This window comes from Schistosoma haematobium, chromosome ZW, assembly GCF_000699445.3.
Source record: "Schistosoma haematobium chromosome ZW, whole genome shotgun sequence".
Lineage (NCBI taxonomy): Eukaryota > Metazoa > Platyhelminthes > Trematoda > Strigeidida > Schistosomatidae > Schistosoma > Schistosoma haematobium.
In genome coordinates, this window is record NC_067195.1 from 53,533,305 (window position 1) to 53,560,493 (window position 27,189).

A 27,189-nucleotide genomic window follows, 5' to 3' on the forward strand; every position below is an offset into this window, starting at 1 on the left:
GCTCGTGAGCGAGACTGATAGGTCTTGGGTTCGAATCTCGCGGGGGGGAGCAGGATCGTGGATGCGCACTGCTGAGGAGTCCCAAATAGGGCAAAACGGCCATCCAGTGCTTCCAGGTTTTCCATGGTGGTCTAGCTTCAATTGGCTCATGATCTCAACTCTTGAAATTATGTAGGATTAATTTGAAACTTGTAATCCTATTTAATCACTCTCATACCTAGTGTGATTACCATTTTTTGTAACTACTGTGAATCGTTAACACCTAGTTTCACACTGAAAGTGAGTCCAAATGTTGCGAAATCGGGATGTTTATACTGTTTACTTACTAATTAGTTCTCAAATACATAACCTTTTCAAACAAGATACAATGTATCAGGTTTCTTTCTATTTATTGGGTATCAAGCACGGTATCCCACGACCAAACTTTTACTTGATTCAAAGAACTGAAGAGAAGCCATAACCTTAGTTGGCAATCAATTAAAAAGTAAGACAGCTAATCATCTATAATATTAGACGAGGATTGTCCTTTATTGTAAATTAAAAAGATTAAAGGCTAAAATTCGAAACGTTGGCTGGCTGGTATAGTTAATATCATGAAATCTGAAGGCCAACGCTTTTATATTTTGTATAGCTATAAATTTACAGAAATGAAAAATCACAAATTAATAATAAATAACTAGTCAGTAATAGTTGGATCTTCAGTAGTTCTTTGGTGTGATACTAATTTATGATGAAAGTTTTGTTTATTGGACAAGATCTTCAGTAAACTATCTGACTGAACCCAAAAATGTCTTAGTACTTTTATTTTACAATATACTAAGTTCGTTTGTGACTATGACTATCAATATACTGAAATGAATTCCAATAGGGATGATAATTATTAAATAAATAAAACGAAAAGTCATGTATTGATTTCCGTAACTAAGCTTACCTGAATATTAGTGTCTGGGTTTCGTTGAAACTAGATTAATCTATAATTGGTATTATTCAAGGATCGATTTGCTTGGGATACCACTGAAAATCAGTTATGAGAACTTCGATTGACCTCCGATTGAACTGAGATTCTTACATTTATTGGAAATTAAGTTAGAATCCACCATCATTATTTCCTTCAAGTATTCAGATTTTCCTGCTCTACTGATGAATATCATCAAGCACAAAACATATATTCAGCATTTCCTGCTGACTATTTTCAACCGCTTAATATAAAATAGTTCATGTAATGTTGAGTGACTAACAAACATATTATAATTTGAGTCATAGAATGAATAACATTGGTTCCTACTCAACGATTAATTAACATAATATAATCATTGTTTTCATCAAATTTATTCCCATAAATCATATGAGAAATCTTCCAGTCAACTTCTAATTGTTCCATTGGTCTAACAATCTATTTTTTTGGTAGAAGTTGATCTTGTAAATTTTATTTTTTTATTTACAGTATAACTATGATCTAAAATATTGGTTCATAATTTTAAATGTTCATAAAACTGTTTATTTCCTTATTTCATATGATTCAGTTCATAAATACACAAAGTTTAAGTACAAAATAATAACTAATGATAAAATTGGTTAGTAATGCTTTAGTACATGGGAAAAAACTGTATTTAATTTGTTTGGGAAAAATGGGCTCCAATTATTCAACGCACGAACCTTATCCCCAATATATATATATATATATATATATATATATATATATATATAATAGACATAATATCGTTCACAGTTTTTAAGCAATGTGTTTATATTAATTTACTTCAATGTATAATGTATAAACTTTTTTGATTAATTATAATACACTAGATACTGTCTAATAACTGGCTAATATTTAATTGTATGGCATCAAATAAGGTTCTATTAGCACTGTAAATGTACTTTGGTAGAAATATAATAACATCGCACATACAATACTGTATTTAATATGAGGGTTGAACAACAAAATATACACAGTTAATAATAATGTTAACTGTCCAATTAAATCAATTTGTGAATTTTGTGTTCCCTTTAAATAATTTTAATTGGTTATTAAATAAGAATATCATGAATATTCCAATCAAAATTATTGAATATTGCACAAATCCTAAGGTATTAGATTTAAACAAATCATCACATCAATATTCTTATGAATAGTTTACACTTTTCTTACCCCTTCTATATTTTGTTCTGTTGGTTACGAATTATTATATATATATATATACATAGGGGAATTGTGACTGAATGCACATATATGGATTATGTGTGCTTATTTTTAATGACTACTATTTTTAATAGTAATAATAAGTTGTAATTACAGCTGAACATATCATAATCTGCACACACATTCTATGATTTAACAAGGAATACAGAAGTAGTTGAAATTATTCAAACACTATAGAAAAGTTTTTTCTTTCTTCAGGAAAATTAATTAATTTCATTGCAGTATAATTATCAGATATGGAATAATCCCTGTAGTAGTAATAGTACTGGTTATTGACTAATAATATAATAATAATCATATCCTTATTGTTAATAATATTTTTAACATGTCTGGAGACTATTTTTCAAGAACACCAGCTTTATTATACTCTTATGTTGATTCCGATTATAAAACATTTCAATTTAAAGTTGATCAGATCAATGATTCAGTAGCCCCAATGACAACATTCAATTCAAATAATCATAATCATAATAATAATTATACAAATCATTATCATCATGATTTTAATGATATATCAATGAAGTATGGAACACAATCTATTTTTCAAGTACTTCCAAATAATCCTCGACATAATAATCCTTATCATCATCTTCATCAAATAGAACATCATCATCGTAATCAACAGGATTATTTGAATAATTCTTGTTCTTCTGGAACAACACATTTGACATTATTAAAATTAACTGGTACAACTACTACTGCTAATACAACAATTACATCGACAAATAATGTTAAATGTTATAATATTCATGAATCTGATGATAATCATTTAAATAATTCAAATTTAAGACAGATTAATCTTAGTAAACAATCGAATGTGATTACATCATCTCATTATGATAATTCATCAACTGGTAATAATCATCTAACAAATGAATTATCCACTGAGAATTGGAGTAAACATTCTCCACAAACGTTATTGAATTTGTCAGGAAATGATCAATGGTTAGTGACATCCACTCCTAGATCACCTACAACAAGTGATAATTATGTTAATGGTATAGTTTCTATTAATCTCAGTACTAAAATTGATAAAACAATAACTACTGATGTACAGATTAGTACAACAACAGCAACAACAAATCCTAACCTTAATTGTATAACATCTACGGACATTAATAATAAGAATACATTATTAAAATTGTATTCAGATTCTAGAACAAATCAAAAATTATCCTTAACAGGTAATAATATTGATTGTTATGGTACAAATGTAAATGGGACTGCTACAGATGTAAATACTAAATGTTTTCTGCCACCGCCTAATCATATCATATCATCATCATGTATTATAAATAATCATTCAATAAAACCCAATAATCTACCATTATCAATATCATCTTCATTATCGTCATCATCATCATCGCCACCTCCATCATCATCACCATCGTCCTATGACTGTACATTAACAGATTCTAAAATACTGTCTACTAATTTATGGTCTACAACATCTAATTTACTTAATAAACAATTGGGGAATGATAGTAATAATACATTTCCTACAATTCATGAATCATATCCTATTCAACCTTTAATGACATCTTATTTAAATAATTCTTTAAATATTGATTATCATCATAATATTCATCATCATCATTGTCAGGATCAGCAACATTCAACATTCAATAATAATGATAATAATAATAGCAAAATATCAAATTATATGCCAGATATTGACTCACGTCCCTATCAACATCTTCATAACATTAGCAGTCCTGAAGAGTCGTCTAGTGAAGCATGTCCAACTCTATCAAATGAAACAATAAATTATGATACTGAATTAAACAGTTATGAATCACTTCATTCAATTCAGTCATCTTGTATAAATAACACTAATCAATGTAATAATAATGAACGAGATCATCAAGTCAATGGTTGTTCAACAGTTTTAGGTTCGGTAAACTTTACCTATTTGAATTCTGTGCCAACAAATTCAGTGTTACCAACAATGACTACATTTACAACGACATCGGCGACAACGACACTTACTACCACAGAACCAGGAGTATCATTGTCGTCAGTAGTAACGTCAAAATGTATTTCAAATGATTTCATTAGTAAACATGAATCAAATACAATGAAAACGTGTACTCATGAGAATAATCCTACAATATCGTCATCTATGTTGTTATATAATACTATGAATATGCCATTTCATAAAATGTTAATGAAAAGCACCAGTGACAGTCGTGAACTAAATGGTCAAAATGATAATATTGGTAACGACGATGATATCGATGACGATGATGATGATGATGAGGAGGAGGAGGAAATAGAAGAGGAAGAAGATGGTGATGTGAATTTAAAACATAATCACTCGACTGACTTATCCGATTGCGAAAATGATGATGATAATGAGGACAACGATGATCTAGATGGTGGACATGTTACGAACCAAAGAGAGCGAAATACAACTAACAATGCGAAATCCAAATTAAAAGATGAATTAACTAAAGATATCGATAATCGGAAAAAGAACAACGGAGGTAAGCTGTTTGTCAGATTGTTTAAGTCAGTGGTTGGAAACACAATCTTATAAAGCTAAAATATATGTTTGATGGCAGCTTGAACTTAGGATTCAAATAAGTTTATTTTTTAAAATATGGCTAGTCTTAGAATCTAGAACATTCATTTATTAACATTTGGAACTCATCAGATGTATATTCTAGCATCCCAATGTTGATATTCTCTAACCTACTATGCGTTATTTACTACTGAGTCAAGATAGCTGTTGATTAAGTATATGTTCTAATAGAAATCTTCAACTTCAGTCCCTAATATAAACAGAAGTTTACAGTCGGTCACTTCGTAAGGTCTAGTTGTAATCTGATCTTATTTCAATGAATTCTATGTCCTATCATTCATTAAGAAAAAAAGACGAAAGGAAACTCAAAAGTTATGTATGTTAATTGTAACTAAAGAAAAAGCAGGACACTTTCACCTTTTGAATTACTTTCAATTTAATCATATATTAATTCACTGTTGTTATCATTACTTCATGTATCTCAGAAATCACCACAGTCTTCACTAAACCTCATCATGTGTTCACTAGTGACTAGCTTCAACATAAGTTTCCCAAAGTTCTAATGAGAGGCTGTGACCAGTGGAGTTCAACTAGGTCTGCTGTAGGGGCAGTTACCCACTGAAGATAATGATGGACGGTGGCTCATTTTCGCCGATTGGTTAGAGTTAGACATTAACACCGTTGGATACTGACTCAGCTTTCTAAAGGTTAAGTGTTCACGAGCGATACTAAATGTGTTGAACTCGAATCCAGTGAGCGGGATCGTGGACGTACATTGCTGAGGAGTCTCATACTAGAACGAAACAAGAAATATTCGATAATTCATATTTTTAATATTATTTTTTATAGAATATATAATCGGTTTAGATATATAACTAATTATAACTGTTGTATTAGGTTAAATTTACAATGATTGGAAATAAAGGTTCATGTAAAATAGATGCAATTGATCATTGATCATAAACATTGTATTATATAATCATTAAAACATTGTAATAACTATTCCATAAAGATTAGTTCGATTAACTTGAATTTATATATTCATTTAACTATTAATTTAGTAACCATGGTAATGAATTCAAAATAATATACAGAATCTTCTTTTAAAATAAATACTTGAATATTTTACGGATTCAATGTTTGGTTAAATGTTATATGTAATAAGAAAATAAAGACCATCGAAACTATGTGATGTATTAGCGTAATACATTTCGACTAATCTGATCATATATATATACTTGAATCTACCCTGATAATATTAGTTTATTATCCAGAGTGGTAAAGTTTAAAATTGTTTTCACATTATTTTCTTTATTATCCTTGTATTCTCTTATCCTTCATTTCTAGTCTAGTTGACCATTTCTTTTTATATATAAATGTCCTTAACGAGTATATTATATGTGATCGGATTGTTCAAAATGTATTGCGCTTATATAATCACCACATAATACTGATCACCTTTGTCTTCATATTACACTATCGACATTTATCAAAAGGATTAATTACTTTAAATTTCTTAAAAGAATATTCCTTGTATATGTTATTTCATTTGTTTTATTGTTAAAGCGATGGTAAATATTTAAAATGTTTTGTAATTGTTTCGTTCACTAAAAATGATATTTCACCTGGTAAACATCTCATTGTCATTTAAGATCATAGGTATTGTTTTTTTTAAACGGAACCAAAATGTATACTTACACTAATATAAAATAATAGATTATATAACATAGAATCATTTTTTTAAAAAGAAAAAAAAAGATTGAAATGGAGTGAAACAATCTATGGAATATTTCTTTAAAAGTATCCACTTGATGATGAACTACTCATAAAAGACTAGAAATATGAAAGTTTTTTCAAAAATATGTATAATTAAATCATTATCTCTTTCTCCTGGTGTACGCAATATCGAGTCATTTAGACTAGTGACCATATTACAACTTGGTCGATAGCATTCGATCTGTACTAAAAAGAACTTGATACACATGAAATTGGTCACCATCGAGGGATCAATCAATTGTGATATAATATAATTTTTGATGCTAAGTTATAAGTCATTTAAATAGATGTTAGTAATCACTTGATCTCTTTTAATATGACTATTAAAATTCCTATTCAATGAGAATACTATTATTGCTTATAAGAATTATAGTTATAGAAAGACTAATCTAAAAGTTGTTGGATTCAACAATTTATTTGTATCAGTATAGGATTGTGAAAATTATTAAATGTTTGATTGAGGTCATGAACTGACTGATGTTAAACCAATATCAATGCTTCCAGGTTTTTAATGGTTGTCTAACATTAATCGGTTCATGATTTTAATCAAAAAAATTTATTTGCAGTAATCGAAATTACTATCCTAAAGAATATATTAAAATTGAAATATTACCCTAATAAATTTATCTTACCAGTATAGGGGTTGTGGAGATTATTATGTTTTTGATTGAGATCATGAATCGATTGATGTTAGACCACCATGGAAAAACTGGAGGCACTGGACGGCCGTTTCGTCTTATTGTGGGACTCCTCAGCAGTGCGCATCCAGGACCTCGCCCCCTGCGAGATTCGAACCCAGGACCAGCTGGTTTCGCGCGCGAGCACTTAACCCCTAGGCCACTGAGCTGTCATTCAATGGTATTAATGTCTAAGTTCAACTAATCCACGAAATTGAGTGACACATCCACCATTGTCTTCAGTGAGTTACCATCTCACAACAGACCTGGTTGAACTCCACTAGTCACTACTTCTCACTAGAACTCCAGGATATACTTCTTGAAGCCAGTCACTAGTGAGCATATGTTGATTAATATCAGATGGGTTTTGTGGATATTATAGTAACTTCAATGTTTAAGTGCTTCCAGATTTTCCATCGTGGTCTAGCTTCAACCACTGAAATTTCTATAATATCTACAAAACCCATCTGAATATAATTTTATTCTTTTAAAAGTCAATATTTATTCACTGATAGAGTTAAATTAATCAACTTTTAACTAGTAGAGTATATTAGAATTAAAATATTATTAACGGTGAGATTATAATTTATGGACAACCTTTGAGTAACGCTGAAATGACCTTGAGAATAGATATCTACTGATTATAATTAAATAAGGGTTATAAGCCAGTTAGGATTATGATTTACAGTTGATGATTAGAGTTAGAGTTTTCATAACCAACTGATATAAGCTACAATGCTGAAACTCTAATTAACCAAATGTATGAATGGATTTCACACCAAAATACATAACTCTTTATCTTGTATCTGATTGGTTCATCTATGAATTATAGACTCGCCTTATTAAGAATACTAGATCTAAATGGGTTTCGTGGAGATTTTAGTAATTTCAATAGTTGAGATCATGAGTCAATTGAAGCTAGACCACCGTGAAAAATCTGGAAGCACTAGACGGCCTTTTCGCCCAGTGATCTATTTAATATTTTAATGTAGTCATCATACTAACTAATTTATCATGTTTATTTGATTTTTCCATATTATTTTAAAATCCAATGTAAAATGATTGGTTGGATGTATGATGATCACTTCCATAATGGTATTATCATTGGAGTATCATTAAAAAATTAAGAAATATTAAACTTATTATAGACTAGGGATTCTAAATAACACTTAATTTGTTTGTATTCGTTTTTCAGGTAATATCACTTTAGGATAAGGTATACCATTGAATAATACAGCATCTCTACCCGGGTAAATAATAATAATAGTAATATATGTTTTATGAATGTAGACTAGAGTTTGGGATTCATTTAAAACATTATAATAGACATTAATAAAGTGGAAAATGAGTTATATGTAGGGTTTATATGAGTTAAGGAAAAACCATCAAGTCAGTTTAAATTATTTATCTTTTAAACCTCTTATTACAATAAGTAAAATACAATAAACGCTTAAAAATATACCAATTAATTATTTTTTATAAAATATAATGATTATTCCTGAAGTAAGTAACTCATAGAATTACCATAACCATAATAAAAAAGGTACAAGTATTTCTAAACAATTGTTTACGCTGTTGATCGGATACCATCAGCAACAGCCTACTGTGGGCGAGAACAAATCAGTTTCCAGAGGAGGAAATTCGGAAAAAACGCTGGAAGTAGATAGGACACACATTGATGAAACTATCAAACTGCATCACGAGGCAAGCGCTAACTTTAAATCTTGAAGAGAAACGGAAAAGAGGAAGGTCGAAGAACACATTGAGTCGAGAATTGGAAGCTGACATGAATAGGATGAATAACAAATAGAAAGAACTGGAAAGGATTGCCCAAGACTGAGTTGGATGGAGAATACTGGTGAGCGACCTATGCTCTTCCATGAGAGGTTACAGGCGTCAGTAAATATGAGTAACTCACGTTGGATGTTGATAACCTTAGAATAAATAACCACAGATTTAACATTTCGAAATACTAACTAAAAAACATTAGAGAGTCAAATGAGTGGTCATAAATATTTTTTTATTATTTAAACATAACACATGTTGTAGTGAAGAAGAACTTAGGCAGGGACAACCAAATGTACTTTAATGCAAAATTACAGAATCTCTAACCGAATTCTGAAAAACATACAGTAAATAATTCATTTGTATAATGTCAATCAATTGTCTCAGACTTCATTGTTCGTTCTTTTTCATATCAATCATTTTTTGTTCTCGTTCTTTTTCTTTTGATCTTAACTTTCTACCGCCAGACATTTCACTTTCGATTGTTGATGTATACTACTTATATCTGTCGACATCAGTAGCCCACACCACAATATGATTATACTAGTAGAATGCAAGATTATAATATGAATTGGTTTATAAATACTAATATAGTACATAGCCAGGACATTATCAATACAATACAGAATAATACATTTTTAGTTAATTACTTCAGAATTTATAAATAATAAAAGATATTGCATTAATTCATGAATGCAAAACGTAGCTTATAATTGTCAGAACTATACAAATAATAATAATAATAATATAAAGAATAATGACCTGTGATATTTAAAAAAACATAATTACATAATGAATTCAAATTAATTACATGAAAGAGTTTGGTTGGAAGTTATATTGAAGACATATTTTGAGATAGTGGATAAGATTTGTGACTCAGGTGGATGATTTTGATCAAGTTTTTTTCCGTATGCTGGATGATTTGGCTGTGAGGTTTTCATCATTCTTTTGAACGACGTCATCAGCACAAACATCAGGCAGAAGTTGTGCTGATGATTTTAAGCAGCTGACGAGAACAAAATGAACATAATGAAATATTAATAATCTCAACAACCCCTATACTGGTAATTAACATGTGTTCACTAGTGACTAGCTTCATGAGGGAATTCTCGGAGTTCTAGAGAGAAGCCGTGACTAGTGGAGCTAATCCGTGTCGGGTCGAGACAGGTATCTACCTCAGTACAATAGAAAGTTGGTCGTGCAATTTCGTGGATTTGGTTGATGTTAGACAGTAGCACCATTGGATGCCAGCTCAGTGGTCCAGTAGGCTAAGCGTTCGTGAATGAGATTGAAGGCCCTGAGTTCGAATCCTGCGAGTGGGATCGTGAATGCGCGCTACTGAGAAGTCCGACAATAGGACGAAACAGCCGTTCATTGCTTCCAGGTTTCCAACGGTGGTCTAACATCAATCGGTTCACGATCTCAATCAAAAACTCAATAATCTTCACAACCCCTATACTAGTAAAATGAGATAAAGTGAATTTGTGTTATTCTGTTAGAATCTTTGTTCTTGCTCTTTTAAGAATGATAAAGTGAACTATGTGTATGAAAGGAAATGTTGTTTAGATTTATTATCTTTATGTGATCTCACATTAATAAATAGTTTTTCAGATCTTCCCTCATTATATTATTTAAATTTGTTCCCCAATAATATTAGTAATTTAAAAAAATGGTATGATTGATTATTATTGTTTTATGTAACATATAAAAGTTAATCATTCTTACAGTGATTACTACTGAAATAACAAAAAGCACTAGTAATCATGCTATCAAATAATTTAGATATAAGATCGAATATGATTATAGTCAATGAGAGTATGTTTCTCAGATTGCTATATTTTTATGTATTTAAACAAAAAACAAAAGTGTTCACCTAGAACATATTTCAGTAACACATAAACTGACTACTACATTTTACGTATGTGCAATCATGTGTTCAGTATTTATCGTTGTAGGTACAGAAAAAAAACCCACAGTTGTTTGAACGTCATCCATCTTGATCTTTCATGTTTACACCGTAGTTGTATTTCTTTATCTTCTTCTTTTACTTCATTCAAATTATAATTGATCAAAATGAATAGAAAATAAATTAAATATATGAATAAAATGACGTCAGAGAATAACTGGAACTAATAAATAAATAATTGAGAAAGTATTGGACTTTATGAAAACATATAAATTCACTTAGTATTGCTTACTTGATTCTTCCCATTGATGATTAGAACTGCAATTGATCAGTCTGTTATTGGTATATGTGCATATTGTGCGTATTGCCTCGATATTGTTTTAATTCACAGACATTATAAGCAATGACAGCTATTAAGACTCAGTGGCTAAGTGGCTAATGCGATGACATTTGAAGCGAACGGTACTAGATTCAAGTCCCAGAGTGAACATCAACTCTGAAATACAGGTATAACCAGTAAAAGAGTTCCAAATAGGACAGAGCGTGTATCCTGGATTCCATTGATAAACTTAATGATTTTAACCATTTACATAATGTAGTATATATATTCAATAAATTAAAAGAAAAACTGAGAAAAAAAGATTATAATACTGAGAAAAGCACATAGTTCTACTAGAAAAATGATTGTTTATTTTATATATTATCATACTATTAAGAGATTAATCAAAACTGAGAGGAAACTAAGTAGATAGGTGTATAGTGTTTAGTTGAATAAACTAGAAGTTATGTAGGTGTTCATGTGTTCTTATGATCCTCATAGTACCTAGACGTATTACTATTATTATTATTATTATTATTATTATTACTATTATTATTATTATTAGTAATGTTTTCTTTTTTGATTGTTGTAAAAATAATCATTTTGTTTACTTTATTAATAACAATTTGTATATATTGTTTATAGTAGTTTAAGTAATGATAATTTTCATTTATCCCCTTTCTATATAAATCATACTTATCATGGTCTAAATGATAATACTAACTATTTTACATTAACCAACTGAATTACATTATAAAAGTTCTGTACAAATAAATTGAAAACTATGAATGTTAAGTAAGAAATGATCTTATATGTTAGAATCCAAGAAAAACCAGATCTTTACGAGACAATCTATGTACTTTACATTTTTTTATCATAATAATTATTGGTAATATTAAGTTTATATTGGAAGTTTAAATGATTATGTGTTAGTGAGTCTTTTTTTTAAAAGTAATTTTGTTTATGACGGTATCGTAATAGAGATATAACACCAAAACCTTATATATTCCTTCCTTGTAATTTATCACAAGTCATAAGATGCTTTGGTACTTATCTACTCTAAAGAATTTGAGTAACGTTAACTATGTTAACATATTCCTAAAATATCTTCAGTTTTTATTTAATTGACATCCTATATCTATGAATGTTTGAAGAGCAACATAGTAAAATCGTATAAATCATCATTAGACTAATATTTTAATGTACAGTTAAAATCTCACGAAGTTCTCTTGTTATATAGTTCAAATAATACTCAGTGCTATTAAGAGGAAGCTACAAAATAAGTTGAAGCTCAATCTTGAAAAAAAGTGAGTAGCAGAAACTTTTTTATTTGAATATTTCTAATAAAAAAGATGGAAATTATCTTGCGAGAACTATACTACTGATTAGTAATCAAAATTATATATCTAAATTATTATCCATTTCTTGAGGAACGAATATTTACTGTAATGTGGCATTCGAACTTAAAAAGAAACCTTTATCATATTCAAATTAAAAATTGTTACTTAACTGCCCATATAACGTTTTATTACTAATGTACGAGAAATTTTAGACGGAGACCGTAATCACTTTTTAGATGAACTGTTGTTTGGTTGTTATTTATTTCTTATTGGACTTTTTTGGATGAAGAAGCGTAGAGCCGACTCAACAGTAATTAGACCATTAAAACAATTGAAGAAGGATAAAAAAATCACTGAGTTATAAAAAATGATAGATTTAATGGTTAAAGTGAGATAATGATTAAAAAAACGATAAAGTATTATTCTTTATTCTTTCACTCAAAAATACTTCAATATCAAGTACAACTGATTACAAAGTGTATTCAGGTAGGATATACTGTTTTAATGTAACCCTACAAGATATTTCTGTATATATATTAAAACAGTATGAATTTTCCACAGCACTGAATGTCTATAAAATAGTTGAATGCGGTCTTGAAAATATTTACGATATTTCGGACTAACAAAAAATTATGATGGTGAACTAAAATCATAATTAATATTTGCTATGTAGGGTGGAGAAGATTTGTAGCTCAAGTGGATGATTTTGATGGAGTTTTGTTCTCTGAACTGGATGGTTTGGTCATGGAGCTTTCATCTTTCTTCTGAATGACATCACCAGCACAAACTTCAGACTTCTATCTGAAGCTCAAAGAACAAAACTCCATCAAAATGTGCTATGTATATTTATTTATTAAGTTATTCATTCATCATTTTCTGTCCATAATCATTGAGAATAAATTTACATGATGGGAACCAGGAGTTATTTACTGATCGATTCAAATATGTTGATTTATTCCGAATAAATGAAAAAAAGATACTAACTACTTAAGCAGAATCTGTACATAAATTATGCAAATGTCAATTCTTTGTGTTAACTTACATTTTATAATGCATCGCTGAATATTCCATCTATTTTTTGTTCAACCGACTTATTTCTCATAGTGATTGAAAATACTTAGTGTATCCCATATTTTTTTCATAATGTATTCTCCCTATATATATATATATATATATATATATATATATATATACGGGTTGTTCGTTGTTGAAAACCATACATTCATTCATAATGTCACCCAATCGAATTATTATAACATAAACAGTATTATATTTTAGATTAGACTGTCAGATTCGAGCGACCAAACTTTTGGCGATTTAATATACTGTTTGGTTGTGTTATCAAGTAAATTGATGTTTTTCAAATTAGACTAAACATATTGTATAATGCATACGGTTACAGGAAAGGAAATTTACTGTCTGATTAGATTATTATGAAGAGAAATGATTTTACTAACTGATACTCTTATCATTTTACACCTAATCAATTCAAAAATGTCACCTATTTGGTTGGAATTTTTGGAAAAGTTTCGTTTCTTATCTCTTGAAATAATTCTGTGGAATGTTATAATTCACTGGTAAAGTTATATCTATTACCACATATATTAGTTACTGTGTTATTACTTAAGCTGTATAACTAAGGAGTTGACCTTAATTCATTGATCATTTTTTGGTGTGTGCTACTTGTGTACACGTAAGTAGTATATAACGATAGTTAGGAATAGAATGTATTTCAGTAGAAGATGGAAAAGGAAAGAAAGGGAACGAGAAGGAATCGGTATGAAAATGTAGGAACAGTGAAATCTAAGGCGATGGACTGATATTTGCAAAAGGAACAGTCAAGTTTGACACAATGGATTAATATTTTGCAAATTGAAGATTTACTGTATGATTCTCAAATTTTATTGAGATACTCTCTAATTTTTCGTTCAATTACATTCGATTGTCCCCACTTGTGCTCTTGTTCACTACAATTTCAGTTCATCCTACAAATAAACATTAATTATTCTAGGAGTTTATTTAAATGGGAATGATACGGTGGGAAATGATTCATTATTTTAGTTATTTCAAACCCATCTAACAGCTAATGTTTCAATTACAGAAAATCTTTTGTCAAAGTGTTGAAACGAATCACTACTAATTACAACACTACAGTAAAAAAATGACGGAATAATTCCTTTTTTCCTAAATAGATGACAATTTCTACAAATTATTCTGACATATTTAATAAGCTGTATTAGATGGTGGTTAGAGGTAGTCAACAGGAAACCCTGGACCCAGGTTTCGTGCAATTCGGCACTCGTCAGCAAGGTGTACCTGTAATCTTGAGGGAACTGGTGCTCGATGGCGGATTCGATACAGTGTCACCCAGCTTCACAGTTAGAGACGTTACCACTGGGCTATTCTGGCTGTGACCGACCTCCTGTAGGACTGAGATGTAATCACAATTGATTGATCACTTGGTGGTGATCAATGTCATGTGTGTGAAGTCCTTCTTGGTGCAGATCGAATGCTATCGGCCAAGTAGCAAGAAACCCGGTTCTAGGTTTCCCTGTTAACTACCGCCAGCCACCATCTAATCTCAACATAGTGCACGCAATGTCGAGTCATTTAGACTAGTGGCCAAATTGCAACTTGGTCGATCTGCACTAGGAAGGACTTGACACACATGATATTGATCACCATCCAGTGATCAATCAATTGTGAATAAGCTGTATTTCTTTCTGAGAAAAAGACAAGAAATAGATATGAAAAAACAAACAAAACAATATAGACTAAGTAGATAAACACAAAATCTAAAACTAATGATAATTTCTCTATGTCCATCAAAAAAAAAGAACAACAAACGATAACATAGCATCTGGAACATCCATCTTCATCATCATTACTCAGATGCTTGTTATCATTATTAGTGAAGGATATAAAAAAAAGACATAGTACTTACAAATTACTGTAAAATGTAGTGTACTTCAATTATCTCAATTCAGAAATATAAACTTTTACTTTGATCAAAGGCGAAGATATATATACCATTTATAATTGTACAAGACATAATTCTAACAGTTTGTTTATATCTTTCAATAATAGTCATATGATCTATCATATCAACTGTATACATTTTTTTGTAGACTTTATATAAACAACATCTTTTAGCATCAAACTAATATATATATATATATATATATATATACTTTTCTACCTGTGCATATTCAAGAAGGAAAATACATAAGAACTGAGAAAATGGGTAAGGGACTAACTAAAAAACAAAAAGCAAAGAAGCAAACAATCGATGAATACATGAACAAAAATGTAGTATTTCCGGTCAATCCTAAAAAAAGGTACCAGCAGTTCATTTTGTAGTTCAACTGTTCATATATAACAATAATGGTAATAATCATAATTTATTATTATTATTATATTACTCGAGAATAGTTTTCTTTTGACAGACATACGTATAACACAATTCAGGAAATGAATAACTTGTTATGTTCAATAAACATACATTCTATACACTACAATTAATACTATTTTACTTAGTTTTATGGATACTCCCTTTTTATATCTTTTTATTGTTGTTGTCTCCTTTTTCTGTCTATGTCTAGTGTATGTCAATCCAGTTTAAAGGAAACATCATTTATTAGAATAAATAATGTTTACTTTTAAATTATTTGAAGTATCTTTATTTAGTTATTCATAATTAAAGTTTAACAAGGTTAACACTGAAATGTTTTATCTTTCAAACAAGTTAGTTTATCGAATATAATAGAAATATAGTGATTGTTTAAATGAATAGATACTTTTCTTTTTAAAAGCTTCATATATATAAAGTACAGCTTAAGGTTCCGTCAAAAAAGTACAAATGTAATGATTTCAATCAAATGATAGAGTGAAAATAAAAGACATCTAGTAAAAATGATTTAGGAAATAATTAATCTTAAACAAAAGTTAAATATATCAACAATTTTATATTAGAAGGAGTTTTGTGGAGATTTGAGAAATTTTTATAGTTGAACTTATGAGCCTATTGAAGCTAGACTACCATAGAAAACCTGAAAGAACTGGACGAACGTTTCGTCCCAGTGTGGTAATCCTCAACTGCGTGTACCCACGGTCCCGCCCCCTATGACATTCGAACCCAAGACCACTGAACTGGTATCGTATGCTAACTAGTGACTGGCTTCAAGAGACATTTCCTGGAGTTCTAGTGAGTAGTAGTGACCAGTGGAGTTCGACTGAGTTTGTTGTAAGATTGGTTGAAGTTAGACATTAAAACCGTTGGATTCTGGCCATCTCAGTGGTCTAGTGGTTAAGCGCTCGTGCGCGAGTCTTATAGGTCCTGGGTTCGAATCTTACGAAGCGAGATCGTGGATGCACAATGCTGAGGAGTCCCACAATAGGACGAGACTGCCGTCCAACGCTACGAGGTTTTCCATGATGGTCTAGCTTAAATCGATTCATAAATTCAACTATAAAACTATATATTAACTTAATTTTGTTATCATCAGGTTTCAGTACATAAGTATATTAAAATTTTCTTGAAAGGATATTGTGAAGATTAATTTCATTTGAAGGTAGTCTTTGTTATTTATTAATCTCAACTGAGTTCATAGAGTATTGAGTATTTGACTTTTTAAAAATTTTAAACTGCTTACTACCACTTACTCGAATCTATGAATTTTAGTTCATATGGGGAATGCTTAAGCACTTGGACCATTGGGTAAGGGTTTATTAATACAAATTTAACTTCACCTAGTCATTCCACAAAGGTACTTTGTGAAGATTGATAGATAATATTTGTCATAAACTGATCTGAATTAAGGTATTTTTGAAAATATTTTAAAAGATGGATCATAAATTAAACCAATATCATTGGTTCGAATTTTTATTTTAACTGACAAATCTAACTAATGATCAAATCACGATCTCGATCACATTATCATAAAAATGGCTATTATTGAAATGATTTCAATCTGTTTAAAAGAAAGCATTACATGTGATACATGTATTAAATATTTAACATTCATTTTCGTTTCTTCTTTTTTATAGCTGGTAGACGATCAGAAAAACCACCATATTCTTATATTGCATTAATTGCAATGGCTATCAAAGCATCTCCATCAAAACGATGTACATTAAGCGAAATCTATCAGTATCTTCATACACAATTTCCATTCTTTCGTGGACAGTATACTGGATGGAAAAATTCAGTTCGACATAATCTATCATTGAATGAAGTTTTTATTAAATTACCAAAAGGTAAGTGTATATTAACATTTCTGTTTAAAAAAACAGTGATTAAAATGGAGTTACAGTTATTACGGTTAACACTTAAGCATTGGAACTAGTCGTACCATTCGACAAATGCAACCTGTGTATAAAATCACTCTCTGTAAAATAGCTTTCACTAAAATCCAAGTCATTCAACGAGTAACTTATTTCAAGATGTTCCTGAAGTCCTTGTAAGTAGTTGCGACTGATGGAGTTTAGACGTATCTTGAGTGAAACAGCTCTGACCAGTGGTATCATATAATAGTCGAATTATATATCAAACCGATCCAAGTTGTAACTGATATACTGGATATCGAGTCAATGGTCTTAAAGGTTTAGGATTTATCGCGAAACCTGTAGATCTTGGATAGGATCCTTATTAGTGTCGTGAATAATCTTTTATCAGGAAAAGATATCTGCTTAGTGTCCACCAATTTGTAGCAGTATTCTGAATGAAACGAATCTGTAACGATTACAGCCTAAAAATTTGTTAACGTTCAAAACAGTTCTCATTACTGTATTATAGGAAGATAAAGAACTTTTAAAAGTGAATGAATACTGACCAGCCGTTTATTCTTGTTTGAAACTTCGTAACTGTAAACCATGCAAAAGTTGACGTAAAATACTTCAAATAACTTTCAAATCTGTTGAGTACCATATTAATCATTTATTTAGTCAGAGTTTATTTATTTACATTTTTTAAACTTTATTAAATACTCTGTATGGTTCAGTTAAAGTCCAATGATATAGATGAGTAACAGTTTCACTTTCATATTATAGACCATCATCATTCAATTCGCACATCATTCTAGTAACATGATTAATAGACTTATAAAACTATATCAAATATGATACAATTTCTTGTTGCGTACCCATTTTTTCTTTTCTCTACCTTATTTATGATTCATTCGAATACGCATTAAGATCAAGTAATGAAATGGTTACTTTAATGTTTTATCAGTTATAAACTTAGAGTTATGGTGGATGTATCGCTTGATTTCGTGGATTAGTTAAAGTTAGACATTAATACCATTGAATGCCGGCTCAGTGTCTTGTAGATTAAGTGTTTGCCCGAGAGACCAATAGGTCCTGTGTTCAGATCTCATGAGGTAGGATCCTGGATGTGCACTGCTGAAGAGCCCCATACTAGGACGAAGCTGTCATCCAGTGCTTCCGGATTTTCCATGATGGTTTAGCTTCAATTGACTCCTGATCCCGAGTATTAAAAAAATTGTTAATAGGGAAATTTGTACAAACCAACAATACCATTAATAGCAATAATAAGGATGATGTATAAATTTAAAAAAAGAAAAAAAAGAAGAAGAAAATGAAATCCATTTATCACAAAAACAAGATGTGAACGTGAGTTTTATAATATCGTACATTTCTATTCATTTGCATACTCTGTAATAAATCTATGTATTTAGGAAATAGGTACCAATTTAAAAAAACATATACATATAAATATTTTCACCTTACGATATGCTTATTTAAACAAAAAGTCTACCGACTATAATCAGATATTAATAGTATTGTTAATCCTTTCTAAGTAATGGTAGAAATGTTGAGGTTATCCACAACATATTCATTGATCAGTATGTATATCATATCCACTATTTTTGGCCACTTTTCCGTTCATTTAATGAGATAGCTATATATGTGAATGATTTTTTCATCAAAGATTAGATTCCACCTGTAGCTCTTCTAAGGTTACTGTCGATCCCAAGTCCGAGTAGAGGAGAAGGGTTATGCATGTTGTCAACAACCCCATCACTTAGAAAATAACTTTGCTTAAAAACATAATTTATTATCCACAACTATCTAATATGTTAATGTGAATATAGCTTAGGTCGAAATACCTGATTGATAAATAATAATATTGTTTAAATACATATTAATATACTACAGTCTTATACTAAATGAAAAGAAAAAATAGCTGAAAATATTAGAATACAACATACATAATGAGTATCGAAGATAACCATGATTAATATTAGATAATAAGCTTTTGCAAATTTACTTCTTATATTTTATTAAAAATATTTCATTTACAGATTACTTCATTCATCAACTTGAAATAACACTAAACATGAATGAATTAGTACAGTAAAAAAACAAACAAAAAAACAAAAATAATAAATTTTTTATTAGTATCAGAAGGGATTTTGTGGAGACTGTAATAATTTCAATAGTTGTGATTAGGAGTAAATTGAAGCTAGATCACCATGAAAAATCTTGAAGCACTGGATGGCCGTTTCATCCTATTGTGGGACTCCTCAGCAATGTGCATCCACGATCCCGCCCCCCGCGGGATTCAAACCTGGGACCTATTAGTCTCACGCGCGAACGCTTAACCACTAGACCATTGAGACAGGATCCAACGGTGTTAATGTCTAACTTCAACTAATCCACGAAATTGAGTTATACATCCACCATTGTTATCAGTGAGTTGCTATCTCACAACTGATCCGGTTAAACTCCATTGGTCACTGCTTCTCACTAGAACTCCAGGATATACATCTTGAAGCCAATCATTAGTGGGCATATGTTGATCAGTATCAGAAGGGGTTATTTTGTGGAGATTGTAGTAATTTCAATAGTTGTGATCATGAGTCAATTGAAGCTAAAGCGCCATGAAGAGTTTGGAAGCAATGGATGGCCGTTTCGTCTCATTGTGTGAATTATCAGCAATACGCATCCACGAGACGGGATCGTGGATGTACACTGCTGTGGAGTCTCATACTAGGACAAAACGGCCATCCAATGCTTCCAGGTTTTCAATGATGGTCTAACAACAATCAGTTCATGATCTCAACTATTCAAGTTTATTTTTATTAATAATACATTAATCATCTTGTTTATATCCCGAAAAAGTTTCTAAAATTATGTTAATGAACAGATTTTAAATTTCATAATTATACACCCATTTAATATATATTTTGAACCTTTCTCTAATAATCTAAATATGATAATTGAATGTCAAACATTTTCACACTATAAAAATCCGTCTAAAACATTATGAAACATTTATTATATTATTAATTACTATCATACATCAAAGGTAATAAGCACATTATGTATGTATTTAGAATTTTTACATTTTCATATATATACTGGAGATACCATAGATCACAAATAATTATATAAATAATTCATTACAACAACACATGATATTCATTGTAATTTATACAATCAAATTGTGACAATTACTTAATAGGATATTTGTTATCAAATAGGTATTAGTTTAAGACTTTCAAAATAAATAAATGAATAAATAAGTTTATAATTATTCTAGTGATTCAATGAATAAAAATCGTCTTTATTTATGATCATATTATACATATACGGTTTGTGAAGTTCCTATAGATAGAGCGTCCCAGTATATATATCCATATATAGACGTGATCAATGAGTGGAATGTTTGTACGAGTAGAGAATCATAGATAGTTAAATATAAAAACCTTACGAAATTCACATGATCTTTTAATGTAAAATTTAACTTTGTTTTTTGATTGATCTCATGAACCGATTGATGTTAGACAACCATTAAGAACCTGGAAGCACTGGACAACCGTTTCGTCTTATTGTGGGACTCCTCATCAGTGCGCATACACAGTCCACAAGCGGGATCCAAATCCAGGGAATTCGGTTATGCGAGTGAACACTTAACCTCTAGCCCACTGAGCCGGTATTCAATGGCGCTAATGTCTAACCTCAATCAATCCACGATATTGGGCGACCATCTTTCCTGTAGGTACCTGTCTCTACCTGATATAGATTTCCTCCACTGGTCACGGCTACTCACTAGAACTCCGGGAAATCTCTCACGAAGCTAGTCACTAGTGAGCACATGGTAATTATTAGTATGGGATTGTGGAGATTATTAAGTTTTTGACTGAGAACTTGAATCGATTGATGTTAGACCACCACCATAACCCCATATGGATGAAATTTACTCATTAAGTCGTAGTAGTAACGTGTCTCATCAGAGGTTCGTATCTGAGAGCCTACTTAGAAAAGGATCTAGGATCTTTAAACTTTCCAGAGACCAACTGAATTTCTAAATTTAATCAGTCTGCGATATCGAACATAAAAATTGTCTTATATTTATCTCCAGAATGAGAGTAGTGGTTTGACATTTGTTATTCTTTTGAACTCATGTATATAAATGTACTAATTTATAATCAATTTTACAAAATATTCAATAGAATTATTTAAGTTTTTCAACAAAAAGAATTTTATCTCCTAGTGGGATCTTTGAAAAATTGTCAGTACCAGTGATATTACAGTCATTTTAAAAGAAAATCAATTAATTTTATTCCGTTAAGTATTTTATTATATGTTTTTATGTTCAATGTGTTATAAATGTTTGTCATGCTACTTAGGTATGGGTCGTCCTGGAAAAGGTCATTACTGGACTATTGATCCAGCAGCAGAATTTATGTTTCAAGATGGTGCATCAAGAAGACGACCAAGAGGTTTTCGAAGAAAATGTGCATCAGCAGCAGCAGCTGCTGCCGCTGCCGCAGTAGCGGCAGCAGTTGCAGTGAATATTTCATCAGGAAATAATTATTCACAAATAACTCATGATAATACAATGCATAAAATTTCCACAACACCTTTTGATAGTTTTAATTTAGGAAATATGGGTCATGATTTATTGTTAACTAAAGAGATGACACGATTTTTTATACCGAATTCAGCAAATACTCGTGGTATGAATTATGATAGTATAAATACTGCTTCTAAACTTCAACCACTTTCTAACGGATTGTCAATTTCATCAAATTTGAATATGACAAATTCAACATCAGTTAAGTGTGTAGAACTAGAAGGTATTGGACCATCATCTTCGTCGTCTTCCATTGACAGTGTTTTCTGTAATCGTACTACAACTAATTTAAATGGACAAATACATGGATCCAGTACACCAGCTTCAGTTTCATTTGATAATGTATTCCGTGCACAATCAGATTCTTTTGGGATAAAGTTATCAAGTTCACCAATGGAAATTCCAACAATAACAACCCAACTTACAGAAAATATACATGCTTCTAGAACAAACTCAGGAGATTTAGATCCTTCACCATACAGTTTTATGAAGTCATCAGAACATCTAAGAAATAATAATGGTAATATCTCAGTTAGTCAACAACTGCCTCCAATTTACCAAACTATGATTCATAAAACATTACCATGTATACCAAACTCAAATCCTACAACCGTCTCTTCACTTTATAAACCTACTGTTTCTGACGCATATATTGGTTCAGTGAATATAAGTAACAATACCCAACATCATGAAGACATAGAAATAGATTATTCAACATATTATAGTAGAGAAAAAGATCCACAAATAAGTGGCTCACATTCAACCCCAATAAAAATAAACCATCACAATTTATATGAAAATAACTTCAATCTTATACAACATTCTCAGGGTTTATTGTTAAATACAAAAGAATTGAGTTTACTAAGTCATAACAATGAACAATTAAGTAGTGATCTTGATGTACGTTGGTCTAATGAACATGTATGTTGGCCATGTGGTACATCTATAAAACGAAACCAGATGTTTAATCAAAAAGGGTGTGATCATACAGATATTCCTTCAAATACAATAGAATCCAATTTATACACTAATGAGATTTTTAATGTTTCTCAAATAAATACTAATTCTTGTAATAATAATAATAATAATAGCACAACTGTTAACGATTTCAATGATCCTACAAGAAGAATAGTTGAAAGATTTCAAGAACATGATAATGCTCTATACACAAGAGCATTATTATCTCCATCTTCTAAAAGTAATTCACAATTAATTGATTCAAACAATATACCAAACATTCAACATACTAACTTAACAAAATCCGATGAATCAAATCGAATAAATTATTCAATAAGTTCACTTGATAATGATATTAATATTCATATGAAAGATTCATGTCATCCTAAATGTCCACGAATTGAAAATAGTCAAAATAAAAATGAAGGTAAATTAATAAATAATTTAGTATCAGAAGGGGTTTTGTGGAGATTGTTGTAATTTCATTAGTTGAGATCATGAAACAATTGAAGATAGATCATCATGAAAAACCTGGACGAAACGGCCATCCAGTGCTTCCAGGTTTTCCATGGTGATCTAGCTTCAATTGACTCATGATCTCAACTATTGAAATTACAGAATTTAATAATTAATTACATTCTAATTTTAAAAATGTAAAATCATATTGTTGAACATTTTTTATGTAACTTGTTAACTTACATTGAATGTATTGATGCTTAAGGTAATTAACGAGTAGTTTTTAAGTCATAACTAGTTTATATTGACTAATAATTACAATTTTTCACCAGTGGATGGAAGCCAAAAAACACTAATCACTAGAATTATCGACTAGACTAAAGAACGAAAATTATACAAACTATATAGGTATTTAATAGATAAATTCAGCTAACATGAATAGTTTAGTCGAGTAAAATTTCAAACAAATTATTTATAATTTCAATAGTTGAGATCATAAGTTAATTGAAGCTAAACCACCGTGGAAAACCTGAAAGAACTGGACGGCCATTACGTCCTATTGTAGGACTCCTCATCAGTGCGCACCCATTATACTGCCTTGTGGTATTCGAACACAGGACCTATCGGTCTCGCATGAGAACGCTTATCTCCTAAACTACTGAGCAGGTATTCAATGGTGTTAATATCTAACCTTAACTAATCTACAAGATTGAATGACACATCCACTATTGTCATCAGTGAGTTACTATCTCACAAGTTTGAAGAAGTCTAGTTAAAATACCATCCTTCTACGAGATTGACTGAAATCACAATAGAGACCATAATTTCACTAACATTAAAAAATATCCATACCACAATCTCCATACTTAACGGAAGATATTGGAAATCCTGTGATTTTATTATGTGTATGAATGATTAAAAAATTACTTCAAAATAGGTTATATAATTTATAAAAATATACAAGCTTTTTGTTGTACTTGGGACTCGTCCATTGGAGTTTAATGTATCTTAGTATTGATATTCATATCAAAACTTGAACTGAGTACTTTACGCTTTGAACATCCAATGCATTATCCTCTGAGCTATTGAGTTCAGACAACCACTAACTAATTTAAAGTTTACAGTAATCAAAACATTTAAAACTAACTCATTTATCTAACAATACAATACACTATATACAGTATTACTAGTTGTGAATCGGTCGTGATATCGCATTGAACTCATTATTTCATAATTTCACAAAGATGAATATCTAGATTGCTTTATTTTTTGTGTGGATTGTATACATCTAGAGAAACTGGTTAATATATAGTATAAGTAAAATTGAAGTCATCAATTGGTACACTGGTGAACTCTTCTGTGAAAATGAAGATGACCTCATATGGGTAATTGAAAACTAATTCATTCGTATGTGATATTAGATAATAGACTATCCTAGATTGTAATTGGAATATATATAAGAGATATTCTATATAAGGAATGTTGCTAACTTCAATTATTTAGTTTGGTTTTAGAGTTATTTCGACTATAGGAGATTAGATTCTATTTATGAACCGGTTATAAAATGATAATTATTGTCAGGTTATGATATTTTATAAAAATTGACATTTATTTATTTCTTAATCAACCCAATAGATGTTAATTTTATTCTTCATATTTTCATAATTGAAATATCTTTCTTTAACATTTGATTAATTTTCGAAGTAACAAAACTCTAACAAACCCCGATAATATTTCAGGCAAGAATCTAGCATTATATAAAAGTTACAATTTATTTGTAGTTATCATACTGCTTTACTTTTATTGATTATAGTTAGACCTATCTAAGGATACACTTATGTTGAGATGTTAAGTGGTTATAGGTAGTTGACAGGAAACTATTTACCCAGGTTTCATGCTAGTTAAAACTCATCAAATAGGATGGAACACCTGAAATCTTAAAGAAATTGATACTCTTTGTGGCCTTCAATACCTGAATAACCCGGTTGTCAAATCTTGACATTTCAACATAATGTATGTGATGTTGAGTCATATTGACTAGTGTTTACATTTCATCAATCGAATTCGTTACACAAAGACTTAAGAAACATAACACTAGTTAAGAATCAGTGATTAGTCAATTCTGAGAAACCATTTAAACTGTGTGGTGATTAAATGTTATATTAAATTTTCTGTATCTATCCATTGAAATTCATTTGATAATCTTTGTTAAAGAATTTCATATCATTTTATTTTTATAATTTGTTTTACGTAGAAATTCATGAAGGAAATGAAATATTAGCATACAATACAACAACGGATTCATTATCAACATTTATTACTAGTCCACAATCACAAAAACATAACTATATGTGAATATTTATTTGGTTAATTAATTCATTATTTACTGGTTTATGAGTAGTATAATGTACTATTCAAAATTTCATTACTTTTACGATTGTTCTTTTTTTTTAATTTTGTTTCTTTTAACTCCTTATATACATATACAAGTAAAAAACAGTTTCGTCAAATGTTTAACATATATACATATATTTTCATTTAAACGTTTACATTGACGTATATATGAATATAAAATAACAGTATTCTTGGATAGTTCGTTTATCCAAACTAACCCACCTTTCGTCTTAATCATTCATCTGTCTTCTTCATCATATTATTTGTTGTTCTTCTCGTGAAGTTCATCTATCTATCTATCTATCTAACTTTATATATATACCAGCATTCATGTGGTTAAACATTATAAAAAGAAGAAATACTACTAACTATTATTAATAGAATTAGCTTTTTGTGATTTACCTTTCACATTGACAATTCACAAAATGCAATTTCTATATATTGAAATCTAAATGCATGTGTTCATATTTCTCAGTCAACAATTTTAAATTTATATATAAAATTAAATTATGTTGAATAATTGTGAATTAAATAATGATCTTTGAATTTTATTGATTATTCTGTTTTTAGTATCTATGACTTTATTAATAAATCAATGACAAAGGAAAGAAAGAAAGAAAATGTTAGATGAAAATATGTTTGTTTATCTGCAGTTTTTTTCCTTTTTAATGAACACATATAATACTGTTTATACTACTGATGTCTATAATATTACTAATAATATGAAATGATAATTATTTCTATCTTTTTTATACATAAATCTATTGAAGATCATTTATATTTATAATGAATTTGTAAGTTATTTTCATTACAATCAGTTGAGTGGAACTCATCACAATACATCAACCTCATTGATTATGAAAAGGCATTTGATAATGTAGATAGGAGGACGTTATGGAAACTTATACGACATTATGGAGTTCCTGAGTAGATTGTCAACATTATCCGGAACTCATACGACGGACTACAGTGCAA

General features: G+C 30.0%; 1 protein-coding gene across 1 annotated transcript; it reads left to right on the top strand.

Moving 5' to 3' along the window:
- Positions 1 to 2,525: 2,525 nt before the first annotated feature.
- On the top strand, positions 2,526 to 26,944 carry FOXF1 (Forkhead box protein F1; the record flags this gene model as incomplete). Its single annotated transcript, XM_012941708.3, has 4 exons — positions 2,526 to 4,686; positions 17,574 to 17,783; positions 22,181 to 23,791; positions 26,075 to 26,944. The coding sequence occupies 4 exons, from the start codon at positions 2,526 to 2,528 to the stop codon at positions 26,173 to 26,175; spliced, it is 4,083 nt and encodes a 1,360-aa protein (XP_012797162.3). The 3' UTR covers positions 26,176 to 26,944.
- Positions 26,945 to 27,189: the final 245 nt, after the last annotated feature.